Raw genomic sequence first — 20,126 nt, forward strand, 5'->3', positions numbered from 1 at the left:
TCCATAGCTTACTCGTATTAGTTGGAGAGTTAAAAGCTATATAGCTGATATTAAAAAGGATGTATTAGAGCTAAATGAGACAAGCGACCATGAATGATTTGGCTATACATGAAAAAAGTGGTGAAAAATAAGATATATGTGTTCCATTTGATCTAAATTCTCCTTGGCTAGAATGATCAAGTAATGAAAACTTCCTTCATTGTCAAAAATCTTATAAGAATTGAAAAACCACATATTAGAGATTTGATATTAGCTAACTTTAGCTTCCAAAATACAAATGAGGTCAAATTTAAAAGTGTAAATGAGCTGCTTCCATTCTAGCCTCTCACGTCCCAAGAGACAAAGATGATTTGGGTCATTAATGTTCAGGTCCCTTCAGTCTAGCTCCTATGATCAGACTTGAGGCTTTAAGAGTTGCCAAAACTATCAAAACTTAACTCACTAATCATTTATCGAGAAGAATTTGATAGAGTGTTACAAAAGCTCGGCACTAATGACCGCACTAATTCTAATCAAACACTGTGCAAACAAAAAAGCGAAGCATTTATCACTAACGAAAGCTCCTGAAATCCGTAAAATAAATTAAATAAAAAATAAAGCTCAGCTTGATTATATTGCATTTGATTTTGATCGTGTTTTACTGATACAATTTGAATAAATTTCGAGTTTTAAGAACTTCAAAAAACAAATCAAATTGAACTACATTATTTGAATAATATATTTTGAAACATATACAAAAATTTGATAAATTTCTAATTATCAGATTTGCTTTAAAATAAATGGAATATATGATAAAACTCATATTGCACCATCTTAAAGCAAAATTGGATATCCTGACCTATAGTTTTTTTTTCTTTCTCCACCTAAAATATCAGCTGCTTGGTTCTGATTCACGCAACTCATAAAAGAACAACAAAGCTTACTACACAAGGAAATCAATACAACAATGCTGAAAATAAATCATCCTACATCTATCTAAATCATGCCAGCACCAGAACATCAATTCAATCTTAAAATCTTCATTAACTAAGCATAATGATTACTCAAGCATGCCAGAAACTATAAGGATAAAATAATAATGATAATAATAAAAGAATGTGCTGCTCTACAGGTTGAATGCTACAATCAAACATTAAAGGAAAGACATGAGATGACATCTAACTAATCCTATAGAGTCATAAGAACTTATTACCAGGTTTTATCCTGACAACTTAAAACCGACTATGGTTAACCTGTGAGTTTTTTATCTAAAAAATTGAAAACTAAAGTAAGAAAGAACACTCTGGACTGAGCAGGCATCCAAGGCTTTATAAAGAAGAAAATCTTGCATGCAACCAATGATTTACTAAGCTTCGCCAGCAACTGCATTGATGGGACCATTTGACCTCGCATCGCGGCCCCTTCCTTGACGAATTTGCCGTCGGCCACCTCCTCGACCTATAAAATCAAGTGCTTATAATATAATAGTCCTAAATTTTATGCATAAATATGTTGCAATTTTGCTCGGAAGCTTTTTTTCACAACACTGCATTCCAGACAGTTAAATATTTAACTACAGCATCTGTGCTGCTTTCTAAAAATTTTTGCAATGGAAACAGTTTTTAAGGACAAAAGTTGCTAGTGTTGGCCATAAAAAGTAGTTCAAATTTTTCAGAAAAAAAAAACCCTATTATCTATAATGACTTTTAAAAAATAAAATTTTCCTACAATAATCTTTTTAACTACTCTTATAAACGACCAAGGTGGTCCCAAACAGATCCTCAGATCAGTGAAACTATTTGAGGTGATGACAAGAATTTCATGCCATTGATGCTTTGAATATGTATTAGAACAGAGAGGATAGTTCATTTATAAGCTATAATACCTCGGCCCTGAACGGGAGCATGAGTAGCATCCTCAATGTAGACAGCATTGTCTTGCTGATAATTGGAACGACCACCGTAGCCTCCTCCTCTGCCCCAACCTCTGAAACCACGGCCTCTACCACGTCCCCAACCTCCCCTGCCAAATCCACGCTCTCTATTGTCCCAATTCCGTTCACCATAATCTACCATCATAGGTCCATTTTCTAGAAGAGACATCAAAATGCACCTCATAAGATATGCTGAATGTAATGAGACTAAGGTTTCAATTGGGACAATTTTCATATTGCTTTATTAAAAAGAGTTTTATTAAAATAAAATTTGAAAAAAAAAATTGTATTAAAACTCTATTTTATAAAGCAGTAAGAAAGCTGTCCCAAATGAAGCCTAAGAAGCTATATAGACCATTAAATACAAACCTCTTCCCCTTCCTCTACCATGACCAACACGGCCTCTTCCTCGACCAGCAGGAGAAACCTCTGAGGTGGGAAAAGATGGAATAAAGATAAAATGGCCAGAAGAAAAAACAATTGACAAGAAAAAAAAAATTAAAAAACTGATCACTTTAGATTTACCTCCCTCATAATCATATTCAGCAGATGGTTTCACCTGATCTGCCGGTAAAGGAGATTGATATCTACAAGAAAATGTGTGATCAGCATTCATGATTCATGATATAAATTAAGAAAACTGAACGGTGGAAAAAATGCAAGTTCAAAATACTTAACATCAATCACATAAATTTAACGGATGCTACTTTGTAGCAGAAGACTAAACACAGAGATATTGTGACTTAAGAGAATATAACACTAACATTCATAATTCAAAAAGTAAAATCGAAAGTGTAAACCAAAAGTATAAAATAAAAAGTAAAGATGGTACCACCTAAAATAATAAACAAAACTCCGTGCTACCACTTTTTAAGGATTAACAACTACTCAGACAAGGATTATTAAGCATCACTTAAGCTTTAGGGTAATATGGATTCAAATATTCAGCTAATGTCAGCAAATTAAATGCAGATAAGCTATTAAACCTTTATAAAGGCACTTCTCCGACGCCACGTGTATGAATTGATTAACAAAAAAGGAATTTCTTGTGTAACATCAGAAATTTGCCAACCTGCAATTTTTTAACTAAATCGCAGTCGCTTACACTAATATTGTCCAAATTTCAAAGAGCATAACAAAACTACAATCCATTTTTTCACATTCACTAAATTCTCCATAATTTGATCGTGACATGCCACATTTATGACTTTGACTTTCTTTTTTTTTTTCCTTTTTTATTATTAGTTTCATAAATTCCCCGCCCGTATATATAAGGTTGCTTCCTTTTTTTGCACGAATCAACATATTTTCCATTTTAAATGGACTGCTAATGAAGCATGCAATTGCTTAGCTAAAAGCAGCAGCCCCATTCTTACTACAGTATATTTCTAAGAACAGCATGAACCAAAACTCCGAACACAGCAATTTCTCCCTTCTGAGTAAATTTCACCAGTTCTCAATCACAGTTTTCAAAAAAGCTGTCCAAAGTGTAAGATTAGATAAAGAAAACTACATGAAATTAGGTAGCAAATTGCATAAACCAGATGTACCGATCAAATAGAATATAAACCAGGCCATATTCTAATCAACAAGTTAAGATATAGGTACCAAGCATGATTGGCATGAGAATATGCACTATTACTGCAGCAAGCCAAAAATTCAATAGAACAAGCACAGGCAACATTTACATGTCCATGAAAAATGGTCTATGAAGGAATTTAGCAAACAATATCATGCATCTAAAAGTAATATGCAAGCAGAAACAGAAAAAGTGGACTATCATTCAACATACTGCTGTGGATGAGCTATATAACTTTCAAGAAAAGATCTTCCTGATGAGTTTTATTCCCTTAAGAAAGTGTCTGAGAAGATATGTACCAATAGCATGACAAATCAAGACAAAATGCCTAGTGGATGAATGTAAGAAAATTTTATTACCCAGCAGATAACTTATCCAGCTCCATTTTAGAGAGGGTTATGCTGATCATTGATACATGCCTTGTCGTTTCAAGTCTGAACAAGAAAAATCAGCGATTAAACAAGAAAATATGTAATCATAAAAATAAGACCTTGGGCAAACCCAAGCAGACCATATAATATGTACGCAAAATTCTACTTTTTTGCATTAGATCAAAATTATTCTTACGGAAGTAAGCCTTCTTCTAATGGCTCCCATGTATCAGTTATGTCTAAAGACCCGACTGCAGTATTTTGATGAAGACCAGCGACTCTTCTCTGCATTGTCAGAGCAAGGCAATGATAAAAATGAAATCTTTTACCAAAATTCACTAGAAGAATTTCATACGAGATACAGTTCTTGAAATGCATAATAATTTAAGAAATTACCTTAATTAGCTCCACAATCACAACAGTCTTATTAATAGCTCTCCCCATTGCCTTGAAAACAATTTCATTTGACTCTTTTTCCTAAAATGCAAATGTAGTAAAAGCGTAAAAAAAAAATAAAACAAACCAAGAACAATCATCCTTACTCTAGTTGAAGGCAGATCAAAACAACCACAAGAAAGAGCTAGTTTGTTTACAATTTTTAGAAACTTTTCAAACAATAGACAGGATGCTCATCTCAATGGCCCAAAGAAACAGCCAATCCATTCACAATTTATGTGATCTCCTTCATTAGATATAACAGAGTACCAAAAGATCACGAAATCATTTCAGTTGATAAAAACAATCCCGAATTTAACAATTCCATATTCAAGTAGTTCTGATGCGAGCACACAACAAGTGGAAAAGCGATGAACAAAAAAAAAAGATTGTTTAAAGCATAACATCACAGAAGTATGTAACCCAGCATATGAAATTGCCAAGCTCCTGCAAATGCTACGCATGGATAGGGTTGGAAATTCTTGAAGCAAAATAAGCCAAATCAATAGCTATAATGACACAAGGAATATAAGAATTAGGTGTGATAATTACGTTAAAATTCTTTACTTTGTACGGTGGGTAATCATAATAAGGAAGCCAAAAATGCGTACTGACATGCTGGAGCAAAAATTTGCAGAGAAAAAAAAAAGCTTTTTCATAAGCTAGCTGACGCTTAAATTCACATCAAAATACATAAAAGAAAATTACAGTTAGTAAAATGTGCGTTTCAATGTCAACACTTGAGCGCACTAAACCATTAATTTTGATTCTACCCATTCAACACTTATAATCAATTAGCACTCACTTCCTGTCATTATTCTTTTCCAACTCACATGAACTTGCAGCTATAAAACTCCCGCAACATGTACGTAAAATCCATCAAACATCCCCAAACATGCATGTAAAATGTAACAGTCAAGCTGCTGCAATAAGGCATGACAATTGTTGGAAAGATATGCAAAAGCAATAACAAAACTATACAAGTGATTCCATACACATAAATACAAAAAGTGCTCAAAGTCCATAAAATCCATAACAAAACTAGTAACCTCAATTTTCAAAATTTCCCTTACATGTTCACTGAAAGGCGTAGTGAAACACAAACAAACTTTGAATCCATTACGTGTTCAATTGTTTGAATTAGTCCCCCATATAACACAATGAAGGAAATCTTACATAAGCAAAGTATCTTTCTCAAAAATGCCAGAATAATTCGATGTCAAAAAAAAAAAAAAACACTTCAAAATTTCGGAAAATGCATTAGTGATATAAATAGCTAATTCCAGAAATTAAGGCTTTCAGTAATCTCTTAAGCTATGCAAAAATTTGATTTCCCCAACGATATACATGTAATAGAATATAACAACATCAAGCCTTTATCCCACTACATGGGGTCAACTACATGAATCCTTTTCTCCATTGTCAAGTTAAGAGTCGAATTCTCATTTAAATTTAATAAAGAAAATATCATTTCTAATATTTTTTAACCAAGTCTTTTTAGGTCTACCTCTATCACTCTTAAAATAGGCTAAATCTAATACATCTACTCTCCTAATTGGGTCATCAAAAGGCCAACGTTTTATATGAACAAACCATCTAAGGTGACTCTATCTAATCTTATCCGTCATTGGAGCTACTCCAAACTTTTCATGTATATGATTGTTTCACATGCCATCTCTAAGAGTAAAGCCACTCATCCACCTGAGCATCCTCAACTCTGCAACACTTGACATGTAACAGAATAATGATCAATTATTTTAATTTATTAGGTTGGTTAGAAGGTATTATAAATGAACATTTTTTATTAGATTTAAATGATAATTTGTCTCTTAATTGGAAACAATAGAGAAAAAAATATTCTTGTAGACGACCCCACATAGTGGATAAAGGCTTGATGTTGATGTTGTTGTATTTTAATTTGTTAGCTTCCTTTTTTGTTTTATAACCTCATAGGTATTTATTTTGTTTTTAACTGAAATTTCCCACGAACATTTGAAATTGGGAAACCTCCCTTTTATAACCTTAAACAATTATACATATTTAGAAATTAGAATATCTCAATGAAAAAAATCGTGTCATTACTCAAACCTCCTACATGGTATCAAAACCTTGATCCAAGCCCCTTCTTTAGTCTCTCTTTTTTTCTCACCCCTTTTCTCGGTTCCAATATTTCCCCTTTCCTAACCTTCAATACAATTGTTATCAACAAGGACCACACCATAAATCAATTGTCAAAACTGAGTGTCTTACAAAACCATGAAAAGCATCTACCACTTTAGATCCACGAGCACACCATCGTCCGATGCTCCTTTGAACAATCTATTGACACCTTCATCTCCAAATGCATGTTTCTCAATGTCATACACGCACTGCTCCCAACAACACCAACGCTTTGCCATTTACTCAAATTAACAACCATAATATGTTATAGCCAACTTGTTCACACCCACCTCCTCATCCCTATGTTAGTTATTATCAAACATAAAGCATTTCGAGTGACACAATCAATCAATGTCCCGCTTATTAACTAGCTCTCTCAAAATCTACCACCAGCTAATGTTTAGCAGCATATCACTCTCAGATGTCTCATCCACTTAAACCAAGGTAGCCATAGGCCTACTAAATTAACAAGAACACTCGGGTTACTCCCACTTGGATGCTTGACAAGGGTGCTTCTCACCACATTACCGGTAACTTGAGAAATTTCTCACGTTATATCCCACATGATAGTCCTCATGATGCTATGCTTGGAGATGGCATGGGCATACCTACAACCTACACCATTTCCACCTATCTACCCCCTAACTCTCACAATTATCTCTTAAATAATGTTCTTAGGGTACCTAGCATGAAATATATATATATATATCAACTTTGTCATTCTAACAATATATCTATCGAGTTCTTACCAATTTTTTTATAGGAAAGATCAAAGCATAAGGTTATTCTTTTGACATGCAAACTAAAGTTGATATAGATGAGTGTCCAGCCCCTTTCACTCGAATCTCCTCCACTTGTTGCTTTTTCTAGTGTTAACACCACTTGGTCCAAGTGACATCATTTATTAGGCCATTTTTTTCATTTTCATTTCTCAAGAACATTGTCTGCCAATTCAACTAAGATCCATCTTCTCCACATTCATCAACTCTCCATTGTAATGCAAGAGCACGATAGTCCTCATAAACTTTCACTTTCAAGATCCACTATTACCTCCTCGCAACTTCTTTAAATAGTGTTCTCATTTGTTTGAAACTCACTTGTACTACCCCATGATGGTTTTAAATACTATGCTATTTTTTGTAGATTATTATACCAAATATTTCTATTACTATATGCTTAGGAAAAAAAAACTCATGTTTATGATGTCTTCCATCAATGTTGAAGCCTTGTGGAAAAATAATTTGATCACAAAATCATCAGTGTGTACCCTAACAATGGTGGTGAGTAGGAGGGTCAGTGAGCCGAGTCGACTCATGAGCAAGCTTGAACTTGACTCGCCAACAAGCTCACAGTCAAGCTTATCGAGCATTGAGCTTGAGCTCTCATATTAAACGAGCTCGAGTTTAATGAGACTCGGTTCTTCGACTCATGAGCTTGCTTGATTAGGTAAATATTTAGGGGGAAAAATCAACTTATTTATTAATTTATATTATTTAAAAGTAAATTCACTTCATCTGCATTTAAAAACTTGTAGAAAGTTGTAGTATTCTAAAAGAGTTTACTGAAAAAGTTTATTGCATTTAATTTCATTAATGCATCGGCTACTTTTACTACAAAACAAAATCTATCTTCTTCTCTGCATCGTTGCCGTTGTTGTTACTTCTCCAAGAAAAAAATGTTTATTTTACAACGCTTCTTCTCCAACAAGCAAATGAGATTTCAACCGAACTCCCGCAATGATTTTGCCAGTTCTCCCCTCATGCTTCTTGTGTGAACTCCCAAAGCTCGAGTCGAGCCCTTGAGCCGAGGAGTTGGAGGACTAGCCGAGTTTGAGTTCATTTTCCAGGCTCGACTCCAGCTCGAGCTCGAGTCGGTTTTCTAAACGATGAGCCGAGAGTGAATTTATTGTGACTCGGGCACAACTTGACTTGTTTACACTCCTAGTGATGAGCATCAAGTTATTCAAACATTCCCATCCACTAATGATACCTCTCATCTCACTAGCCCATGACACACTTGAATATAAAGTATACTAAAAAATATCATCATATTATTGCAAATTCACTTTGTCTCTCTAGCTCTCTCCCTCCTTCCCTCCCTGACCTCATAAATTTTATGCTCACTCCCACTTTACATCTCTTGTCCATAAAAGCATCTTTTTGGCTTGACTACAAAGCATTCTAAAATTCATGTATTAAGTTGTATACCACAAATAAACTTGTTTTTCACTCCAAGCCTGATGTCTTCCTTGGCTACTACCTCACTGAAAATACTTATCTTTGTCTTGACACCACCACATCAATAATTTGTCACTTATCGTGTACAATTTGTTGTGTCTATGTTTCCCTTCGCATACTCTTTCCTGTCTCGTCACTCGTGACACCCCTAAAGTATCAATCTCCTTGCTGTGTCCTCTTACCAAGTAACTTATCATTCCTTCAAAACTTCTTTCATGGACACCATCCACAACATTACCCTATGCAACGCCACTTTATTCAGCCTCAACACCAAATAAACCACACCAAAAACCCTCCTCCCTCTATGGTAAACTTGGGAACTCCTCCACAACAACACAAAAAACACTCGCCCAATGACAACTCAAGCCAAACAAATGCCATTCAAACACCTAACATAAATCCACCATCATAAACGAAGCATTCAAAGATCAGAATAACATTGGACAATGTCAATTGAATATGATGATCTTGCTTGAAATGGAAAATGGGAGCTTATTCCCCTCACCTCCATTGAAACTTAATTGAGTATCAGTGATTTTCAGATCAAACAAAACTATACTAGCTCAATAGACAGGTGCAAAAATCTACTAGTGGCTAAGGGTTTTCACCAATGACCGATAGTTTCCTATCATGACACCTTGAGTCATGTTATCAAACTTACAATAGTATGATTGGTTCTTAGCATAATTGTTAGTCGACAATGGTCTTTAAGTCACCTCAATGTCAACAATGTCTTTCCGAAAGGACTTTTCTCCGAGGATTACTTCATGGCCCAACCCCCATGCTTATAGACATAAATCATCCTACACATGCATGTGAGCTTCACAAAATCAACAGTATTGGAACCATGAGCTACGATAAATTATAATTACTTTTAGTTTCATTAACTCTTTGAATGATTCATCTCTCTTTATCATCAACAGTATTGAACTTAAATGTCTTCAAGTTTATATCAATGCATCATTATCAAAGGTAACTTTGACATTGTCATACAACATATCACTCCTTGTCCAATGATTCTCTATCAAGGATCTTGGGTCATTGCACTATTTTCTTGGCGCAGATGTTGTTTTGCACCCATCCTATCCTAGTATTGATACAACCTTTATCTTCTTGCTCACACAAAGATGCTGGATGCCACTCTTGTGATGACAAATTTTATTATCTCACCAATGTTTACTCTTCACTTTGGCACTTATCCGACTAATTAGATGTTCCGAACAATCCAAAGTAATTAGCTTGTACGCAGCCATATATAGCTCACAGTTAATACATTGTTTCAATTTATGCATTGTCACACCACTACTCATTGGACTGATGCAAAATGACTATCATGCTTTTGATATGTCACGCAGCATTCTTCTTTATCATGACTCACAACTTCAACTTCATGCATTCTCTGATGTTGATTGGGTATGTCACAAAAGATGATTTCACCCTTACAAGTGCCCACATCACGTATCTTGGTAGGAATTCCATCTCTTGGAGTTTCAAGAAACAATCATACCCCACTCCTCTATCAAGGTTAAGTACCACACTATCTTAACCACCACTATTTATCTTCCTTCGATTTATTCCCTATACACCAAACTTGGCATCCTCATTCCTCAAACCCCCGTGATCTAAAGAGTATGGTTGCCACTCATCTCTTTTTGAATCAAGGCTTTCACTGATGGATAAATCATTTAAGGAACAAGTACAAAATAGCAAATTTTGTCTATTCCTTGTATAGTGTAATTATCCACTCGTTGATGCTCACACCAAACCATTTCAACGCACCTGCTTCTCTATATTGAACATCATTAATATTGTACTTTTTTATTGGAGCTCCATTTTGACGATGTATGTAATTGAATAAATGTAAAAGAGCAAATAAACAATTATTTTAATTCACTATTTTGTTATTTTTTTAGTCTATTATGCATTCATTTTGTTTCATATTGGAGTTTCGTGATAACATTTTAAATTGGGAAACCTTCATTTTTCAACCTTGTATACTTCTATATATTCAAAATATCTCAATGAAAGAATCCTGTCATTACTCAAACTACCTATTATAAGTAAGCTTTTAGAAAACCAAGATTGCTATCTCAAATGTCGTAAGCAATCATGAAAGCGAGAATGCCAAACTGAAGCAAAGTGACAAAATAAAAGAACCAGCATAATGAAAAATTTTCATTTATTAAAGAAGTTTCTATCTAAGTGCGCTGGTAAGAGGAGAAATAGACATAGTTTCACATATAAGCAGTATCATTTCCTGCCATATCGAAGTTTTCCAAATCAGAATGACGTTAAAGAAAACTTCACGACAAAGCAAAGTAATCAGCCTAAAAAAATTAACAGATTTACTAGAAGTACACGATATAAAACTGGAAACTAACCAGCATAAGAACAAATAATGGATATATATACATATTATTTATATATACCTGAAGCAGGCTAGTGGCATAAGTGATGTAGCTGCGCATCCTTCCCTGAGTTGTTATGCGGATCTCATTATCGTTAATAGGTGTTTCCTCCCTGGGTTTTTCCACCCTCCGGTACCGATCCATCTTTTCGTCCCGAGACCAAAAGCAGAATTGAGAAATTTTTAAAACGAAATCAACGCAGAAACTCAAATCCAAAAACATATCTACCGCCTATCCTTCCTCAGTCCATCCAATATCTCGCACAAAAGACACACACACACAAAAATTGTTCCACGCGAAGACAGAGAAAAAAACGCCTAATTCCTAGCTTCCTCAGCCCAAGAAACCTCCCAAGCACAGCAATTATCCATCAAGGTAAGCAAAAACAAAGAGAAATCACTGTGCCATAAATCGAAAGCAAACAGATCTTAACAAAAATCAAATCTCACAACCCATGACGCCAATCGAAGAAGAGCCCTGACGAGAGAAAGACAAACCCGGAATCCAAAAATAATAATAATGAAAAAAAAAAAGAACACCGTCGAAACCAAAGAACAAGCTAATTAGAAGATTTGGTTTCTTGGAATGAGAACAACGACGATTGAAGAAAAGGCAAAACAGAGACTCCATCCTAGCATTTCATACCTCGATCTGCTCTGTTCTCCTTTTTCCGCCCTTAATCCACTTCCCGCAACTTATCCGCTATGTCGCTATATATAAACCCGCGCCGAAGGGAACTGCTCTCTAGGGTTCGTTAACCAGAAAACGCCCTAGATTAAATTACGGAAATGACGTGGCAATAAACGACCACCGTACGATCGTGATTTTCCAACGATATCCGTTGCGCGACGCACGTGATAGCCCAATTTTAGGCTTCTGTTTACGTTTTCAGGTGTTGACAGTCTTTTGAGGAAATTTGTATATTATTTTATAAAATTCCTTAATTTCATTTTCCTTGGCTTTTGAATTTTAACAGATTATTCACTTTATCTTAATCTAATTTAGACTTTCAATAAAAAAGATTTTAAATTTTAACTTTTATATATTTGAAAAAAAAAAATCAACAAATTAAACTTATACATATCCTAACAATGTATTTATTTTTTTTGTTTTTAAGCTTGATTTAAAATTGTTACAATCTAACTCATTTTTTTTTTATTATAAACTGAGTTAAACATAATATTGCTAAACTAAAATTAGGGCCTAAGAGTAAAACCATTTAAAATTTTATTTGGGATAGTTTTCTTATTATTTTCTACAACAATTTTTTAGTAAATTTTTTTTTAATTGTGAAAACGTAATGACAAAAAATTATTCTGAACGAACGAAGCTTAAATTTATGTAACTCAAAATATACTAGAAATCTTGAACATTAATTTTCTACATGAGGAATAAAATGACACGTTGATATTGTTAGTCATGTTGGCTTCAATTAGTATATGATGATGCTTAAAAGCTTAATCATTCATAACTTATAATGAGTACTCATAACTTATTATTAGCATAAATTTAATTGTTCATCTAAATAAAGTTTGTCAGCCTCTAATAGAAATGCTAACTCCATATTTTCATTTGTCCGCTTAAAGTGGGTGGCTTGGGAAACTAAACAATTTCTCATACATGATAGAACAAGTAATAGCTTATTGATATTCTCATCCTTCTAAGAATCATTACCCTAAACCCTAAACAAGATTCAAGCACATTTCTATCTTCATAAACACAAATTAATATGCATAACTAGCATTAGAATATAAACCCTAAAACTAGCAATCTACCCATTATCCTTCTCAGCAAAATAATGTATTCATGTAAAACGTGGGTGAGAGCTTAAAACCAACAATGATATTTAATACACCAAAGATAAAAGCAATATGTATGTCACTATAACATCATCTGAATAATAAAACGTGGATACCTCAATATGTTGTGTAATGCTTAGTAAGTATAGTGTAAGTACAAAAAGTAATGTTAATGACTTAATTTTAATTATAATACGAATGTGTCATAAGCAATAATATATGTTTTTCTTTTGACATGAAATCATAAAAACATTTACATAACTAAAAAAATAATGTTGTAATTTTTATTTTAAAACTTTTTTTTTTCCCCCTCTGACCTATGTATTCACTTTCAATTATTCATCAACTTGTTCGTATTTTTCTTATAATGACCTAAAATTTATGTAAATAATTTAAAATGAAAATATAGAAAATATGAGCTGGAGTATTGCGGCACTTTGTTTGAGAGTGCAACGACGCCATGAAGCGTTTATTACAATTGATGCATTAGTAAATATCACTTTATGAGCATATCAACTCATCAAAATTAATGGTATAAAAAATTTATGCTAGCTGATATGCTTATAAAGTGATATTTACTTAAAAATAGTGGGGCTGAATTAAAATTTGTGAATGATGACATAGATGTCACACATATTAGATATATTTAAACACAATTAGTAAGCTACTATACGTTGGAAATCCATACTCTATGTGGTAGATTATTAACTATAGAGTAAAAATTTTAGTAAATTTATTGGATAGAGCTTGGCCTTAATTAATTTCTCTAGATTAACGGCTATCAACTGAAGATTCACTCATGCTTGATTTTTAAATATGGTGGTAAACTAAGGCTTCATTTGGGACAGTTTTTTTTTTTTTTTTTTTTTTTTTTTTTTTTTTTTTTTTTTTTTTTGCTTCTTAAAGCAACTTTTTAGTTAAAAAATTAATTTTTTTATACTAGAAAGCTGCTTTAAGAAGCAACACAAAATTCATTTCAAATGAAGCCTAAGTTAAGAATAGTTCTTATATGTATATATATGATTATCAAAATCAAACACCATCAAATTTAAATTTGTTATTTGACATATTTAAGTATTACATAAAGAGATACTTGTATTGTGTTAAGGTATCACACAATCACAATCAAATTAACAAAAAAAAAAAAAAAAAAATTTGGAGGAAATGAGAAGGGAAGAAAAGAAGAAGCTCTCGCAACAAAAAAGATAGAAGACAGGAAGAATTAAGATCATCGCTCACTTAAAAAATAAAAATAAAAAAAAATAATAAAAAAAAAAGACCATCGCTCACTTTCACATGCAACTTGTGCTTTTGTTTTTTTTCTAATCGTCAACATTGACAAAGTGATATACTGATATATTCGTTTTTTTATTGGATGAAGTGTAATTTTACTGTGCATCTCTTTGAAATTTAGTAAAATATTTAATCTCTATGCAATCACAAACATAGGAGAATCTCATCAAAATGTGTAAATTTTTGTATTGAATTTGAGAAATTTTATGTGATTAAAATATATATTTATATAATTTATTTAACAATTTGTCACTTTTCTAACAAAAAAAAGTAAAAAAAAATAGTAATCTTTGTAAGCGACCGGAGAAAGATAGGAAGAGCAGTAAAGAAATCAGAGATATTAAAGGAAATTCTATATTATTCAATGAATAATTGGTACAAGGCAGAGATATATATAGAGATATAATGAGCTAAATTACATAAAGAACCTATGATAGTTGACGTGTTAAGTCTCTTGATAGCCCCCCTCAAATTGATTGTTCACCGGGTGAACAGTCAGTTTGTTACATAGCTCTTTAAACTGAGCGGTGGCAAGAGGCTTGTTAAGTATGTCAACGATTTGGTCATAGGAGCTAATGTGCTCGATGGTGAGAGATTTGGAGTCTATGTGTTGCCGAATGAAGTGATAGTCGATTTCGATGTGCTTTGTCCTGGCGTGAAAAACATGATTATTAGCTAGAGCTATTACGGAAGTATTGTCACAATAAATCGTTGTAGGAGTTGTTTGAGGAATCTGAAGCTCTTCAACCAAGCGACGTAGCCATAGAACGTCAGAGGTGGCCGCTGATAAAGAACGATATTTGGCTTCAGCTGAGGACTTGGCCACGGTTGCCGGCCTGTTTCTTGACGGACCACAAGATTAAATTGTTTCCAAGAAAGGTGCAGAATCCTGAAGTTGATTTGCGGTCTAGGTGGTCTGATGCCCAATCGGCATCCGCATATGTCCGGAGATGAAGTTTGCCGAGGGATATCGGTAGACCGTAATTCAATGAGCCTTTGATATATCTGAGTACGCCCTTGAGGCCTTGAAAGTGACTTATAGTTGGTGTGTGCATATGTTGACAGATGCGATTGGTGGCGTACGCAATGTCCGGTCGAGTGATGGATAGATACTGGAGAGAGCCAGCTAAGCGGCGATATAAGCCTAGATCCGAAAAAGGCTCGTTGTCTATTGCCATGGAGAGAGTTTTTGGAGAAATCGGTGTGGGAGCTGGACGACAATTAGCAAGGCCTGAGTCCTATATAAGTTGTGTAGCATAGTGACTTTGATGGAGGAAGTAGCCGGAGTTGGTTTTGAACACTTGGATGCCAAGGTAGAGAGACACATTGCCAAGTTGCTTGCGAGCAAAGTGAGATTGGAGGTGCTGTAGAAGATTTTGTATGGTTGTTTAATCATTACCTGTGAGTAGAATTATCGTTGACTTTAATCAGAAAGTATAGTTGAATGTTGTTGCAATGAAGAATAAGGAGGGAGGGGTCAGAACGACTAAACCTGAACCCGAATTGTTGAAGTAGCTAGGTGAGTTTGTGAAACCATTGGCGAGGAGTTTGCTTGAGTCCATATAGGGATTTGTGGAGTTTGCAGACGTATTCTGGTTGATGATTGTCGATAAAACCAGGAGGCTGTCGAATGAAGACTGTTTCGTTGAGGTCACCATGAAGAAAAGCACTGGATATGTCTAACTGAAGGATGGACCATTGTCGGTGGAATTCTAGAGTGAGAAGGATCCGAATGGTTGGCATTTTTGCAACGGGACTGAACGTTTCTTGGTAGTTGACGCCGAGAGTTTGATTAAAACCTTGAGCTACCAAACGAGCTTTGTATTTGTCTACTTCGCCGGTAGGTAGGAGTTTGGTTTTGAACGTCTATTTACATCCTAGAACTGGATCGTTAGCTGGCGGAGGAATGGGAGACCACGAACCTTATTATTGAAGGGCTAGAAATTCATTTGTCATAGCATTGCACTAATGAGGAATTTTTTAGGCTTGAGTGTAGGATGTGGGAGTATTGGAGGATGAGAGAGTAGCCGAGAGATCGAATATTTGCCAAGGCTTGTAAATTCCTGATTTGGCATAAGTTAATATTGGATGAGTTGGATGGACAAGTTCAGGTTCGCTGGCTGAAGCAGTGGAGGCAGATGGAGAGTTGATATTAGGATTGCCCCGAGAAGAAGTCCTTCGCATGGGAACGGGACGAGGAGGCTTGTGGATCAGTAGGAGAAACAGAGGATTGAGTGTTGCGAGAAATGGATGTCGGAGTGAGAAGGAAAGGAGAGATTGTTGAGTTGGTAGCCGTAGAGGGTGAGGGGGAAGGGGTGATGGAGTTTTTATAGGGAAATATTTATTCATGGAATATGACATGTCGTGATATTTGAATTTTATTTGTGAGAATGTTAAGACATATGTAGCCTTTGTGATGAGCAAAATAGCTAAGAAAGATGCAGGGTAGTGATCGCGGAGCGAGTTTATTATTGGTGTATGGTTTGAGACACGGAAAGCAGAGGCAACCAAAGGTACGAAGATGGTCGTAGGAGGGAGAAGTGTCGTGCAGACGGTGATACGAAATTTGTTGATTTAGTGCTTTTGAGGGTAATCGATTGATCAGATAATTTACGGTGGAGACTGCTTTGACCCAGAATTTAATAGGAAGATTGGAGGCGTATATGAGGGTACGCATGAGCTCGATTAGGTGTATGTGTTTCCGTTCAGCCGTTCTGTTTTGTTCGAGAGTATGTGAACAACTGATTTGATGGGAAATGACGTGAGATGATAGAAAGGATTTGAATTGAGTGCTGGTGAATTCGCCGCCGCCATCAGATCGAAAGAATTTTGGCGTAGTGTTAAATTGTGTTTTTATAAGAGACAAGAAATTACTGAATTTAGAGAACGTTTCACTTTTAGATTGCATCAGATATAGCCACGTAAATTTTGAAAAATCATCAACAAAAATTACATAGTAATTGAACCCATTCAAGGATTGTTGGGGAGCGGGGCCCCAAACATCAAAATGAACCATGTAAAAGGCATGCGGGGATGTAGAATTACTTTTATTGAAAGGAAGTTTATGGCTTTTGGCCATGCTACAAGAGGTACAGAGAATTTTTGTTGGAACAAAATCAAGATGAGGAAGAGCTGGACGAAGTTGTGCTAGCTAGAATGCCTTGATGCGGGTGACCGAATCTTGTGTGCCAAAGATGAGCGTGCGACGTAGTTGCAAGAAGAGATTGCTGGCGGTCCAGCGAAGGAGAATGAAGATGGTACAATCCGTTACGCATTTGACCATGAAGAAGTGGTCAATTGTCCTGGGCATCCTTAATAACAAAGCCATTAGAATTAAAACATATGGAAACCTGATTATCAGATGTTAGCTTTGAGATAGAAAAAAGAGTTTGCGTTAGAGAGTGAACATGAAGTAAATTTTGTAGATGGATCTTACAAGCCGAATCGGGGAGAGGGAGGATTCCTTGACCGGAGTTGTGAATCGACCGAGAGGAGCCATTCGCAATCGAGATTGTGTCTGAATAGGGCGTGCTGCGTTGAAGATTTGTGATATCCGAAGTGAGGTGCGTAGACGCCTCGGAATCAAGAATCCAGTCCGTCGTGGGGGATGATGCCTGCTGAGAGAGAAGAGCTTGTGGGTAGGACATCGGTTATGTGATATTTGAGATTGCACTGGTGCAAGAAATTTAAGGCGATGTGACTTGTCTTTCCGCAAATATGGCAGGTGGGACGGTCTGTAGAGGTGGAAGCTAAGGGCGGTCAGGCAATTTGATTTGTCCGGTTAGCAGAATTACGATTCTTGAAGAATTTGTTTGATCCTTTCCCGCGAGCAGAGGAGGATCTATTCGTGCAGAGAACGGTACTGCCTTGTGCAGCAGAGGAGTCTTTTTGTAATTATTGATGGAGATTGATCTCCTCACTGATCAGAAGAGAATAAAGTGTATCAAGATCAATAGGTTGGAGAGATGTTCGAATGGTGGTTTTGAACGAATTGTAGGAGGAAGGTAATCCGTTCAGAATGTAGAGAATGATATCCTCGGTGTCAAGTTTTGACCCCGAGGTGGCAATAAAATCAACAAGATTTTTTATTTGCATAAGGTATTGTTGCATGGAGGAGTCCCTCATTTGAATGTTGTGGAGTTCGTTCTTGAGTTGAATGACTTGAGAACGATTTAAGGGTTGCATCCGTCGTTCAATAACTGTCCAAACATCATGAGCTATGGTGGAGGATAGAACATAAGGGAGAATGCGGGTGAGATGGTGGAGAACAAAGCGGATATTAGGTTCCGGTCTATCAAGCACTAGTTGTGATACTCTGTGCTTGCGGGATCTTGCGGGCGAGGAATGTCGCCGGAGAGGAAGCCGTCGAAGCCGTTGGCGGTGAAGTGTTGCAGGAGTTGAATCCGCCAGATTAGGTAGTTGTCCGAAGAGAGAGGGTTGGGAACAAGATTATTAAGATTTGAGATGAGGAACTTTAGTGGTGCCGAAACAGTGAAGTTGGAGAGGCTGTCGGAGACGGTGGAGAAGGAGGAAGGCTGAGAGACCGTGGAATCTCTTGATTCTTGATCAGCCATGAGGAGTCTCTAGCTCTAATACCATGTAAGCGACCGGAGAAAGATAGGAAGAGCAGTAAAGAAACCAGAGAGATTAAAGGAAATTCTATATTATTGAATGAATAGCTGGTATAAGGCAGAGATATATATAGAGATATAATGAGCTAAATTACATAAAGAACCTATGATAGCTGACATGTTAAGTCTCTTGATAATCTTCTCACATTAAGGACAATGCAAGAAATAAAAATATAGCCAAAAAACATGCAAGAGGCCAGTGAAAGACTGGATGAACTTGACATTTATTTGGATTTTGTAGATACGACTCAATAAATTATGATGATTTCCAATTTGAAGAAGAGTTACCAATATTAATTAAAATATTGTTCTCACAGGCTAAACACAACACAACTTATCTTGGTCCGTTTGTTGGGAGCTTTGACTATCAATTAAGAGGTTGGTATTGGGTTCGAGTTTTACGTATATGATATGAGTATGTTTACCTTAATTGGCCTAAATGCCTTAAAAAAATGCTAGACACTCATTATGCACGTGGGCTAATTCATACAGTCAAGATTTAGTTGATCTAATACTAATGATAATATAAACTAATAAAAAGATGGGAGATAATGTCAATGTTTGATAACGAATAAATTCTAAAATGCTATAAATATTTTATGAATATTTTACTCTTAAAGATGACTCATGAAGAATCAATAATGGAAAGATAATATAAAGGTCTATAACTTAATTTTTGTATTTAGGGCATTATTCTTAATTATATTTTCACTGAGTTCGATTAATCCATTGATGATAGAATAGTACAAATGAAACTTACCGATATTTTACTTATAATTAGTAAAAAAAAAACTTTTTTATTATTAAATATTTTATTTATAATTAGTAAAAAAATGTATATTATTAAATATTTATTGGCAAATTATATGTTTAATTAGATGACCCTCACAATATGTGTTGTTATATTGTCTGTTATTAAAAGTAATGAGATAATTTATTAGAAATACAAGACAATTGTCATGAATTTATTGGGAGAATTTTATAAAATGGGAAATATATAGGACATCTTTATGAGAGTAATGATGCAATTAACCATTTTTATGATTGAAATGTTTTAGTTCAATTTAAACTTCAAAATGTTATTTATACGATTTTTGGTAATTTGGTTAGTTTTTTAAATTGTGAAAAAAATTTACTAAGTAGGATTTTATGTTGTCTATTGTTAGGATATTTTGACACTTTTTAAATTAAGCTCAATTATGATTTATTTACTATAATGCATTGAAAATGAATGTGATTATGTCACTTGTAGCACTATGATAATAATGTGAATAAAAGATAAATAAAGACTGGTTGACACA

At 35.0% G+C, this 20,126-nt stretch overlaps 2 protein-coding genes across 2 annotated transcripts; both read right to left on the reverse strand.

The window, feature by feature from the left end:
- Positions 1-1,062: 1,062 nt before the first annotated feature.
- Positions 1,063-11,874, reverse strand: LOC110102120 (H/ACA ribonucleoprotein complex subunit GAR1). The gene is made up of 9 exons (XM_020830301.2): positions 11,748-11,874; positions 11,124-11,246; positions 4,259-4,339; positions 4,059-4,147; positions 3,851-3,925; positions 2,438-2,499; positions 2,282-2,341; positions 1,865-2,068; positions 1,063-1,437 (listed from the first exon to the last, which is right to left on the reverse strand). Exons 2-9 carry the CDS (start codon positions 11,244-11,246, stop codon positions 1,346-1,348), a joined length of 786 nt encoding a protein of 261 aa, XP_020685960.1. The 5' UTR covers positions 11,748-11,874; the 3' UTR covers positions 1,063-1,345.
- A 3,126-nt stretch (positions 11,875-15,000) lies between these two features.
- Positions 15,001-15,372, reverse strand: LOC110102092 (uncharacterized mitochondrial protein AtMg00810-like). The gene has a single exon (XM_020830267.1). The coding sequence runs from the start codon at positions 15,370-15,372 to the stop codon at positions 15,001-15,003; it is 372 nt and encodes a 123-aa protein (XP_020685926.1).
- Positions 15,373-20,126: the final 4,754 nt, after the last annotated feature.

The sequence above is a fragment of the Dendrobium catenatum genome, unplaced genomic scaffold (assembly GCF_001605985.2).
Source record: "Dendrobium catenatum unplaced genomic scaffold, ASM160598v2 fragScaff_scaffold_243, whole genome shotgun sequence".
In the NCBI taxonomy this organism is placed as follows: domain Eukaryota; kingdom Viridiplantae; phylum Streptophyta; class Magnoliopsida; order Asparagales; family Orchidaceae; genus Dendrobium; species Dendrobium catenatum.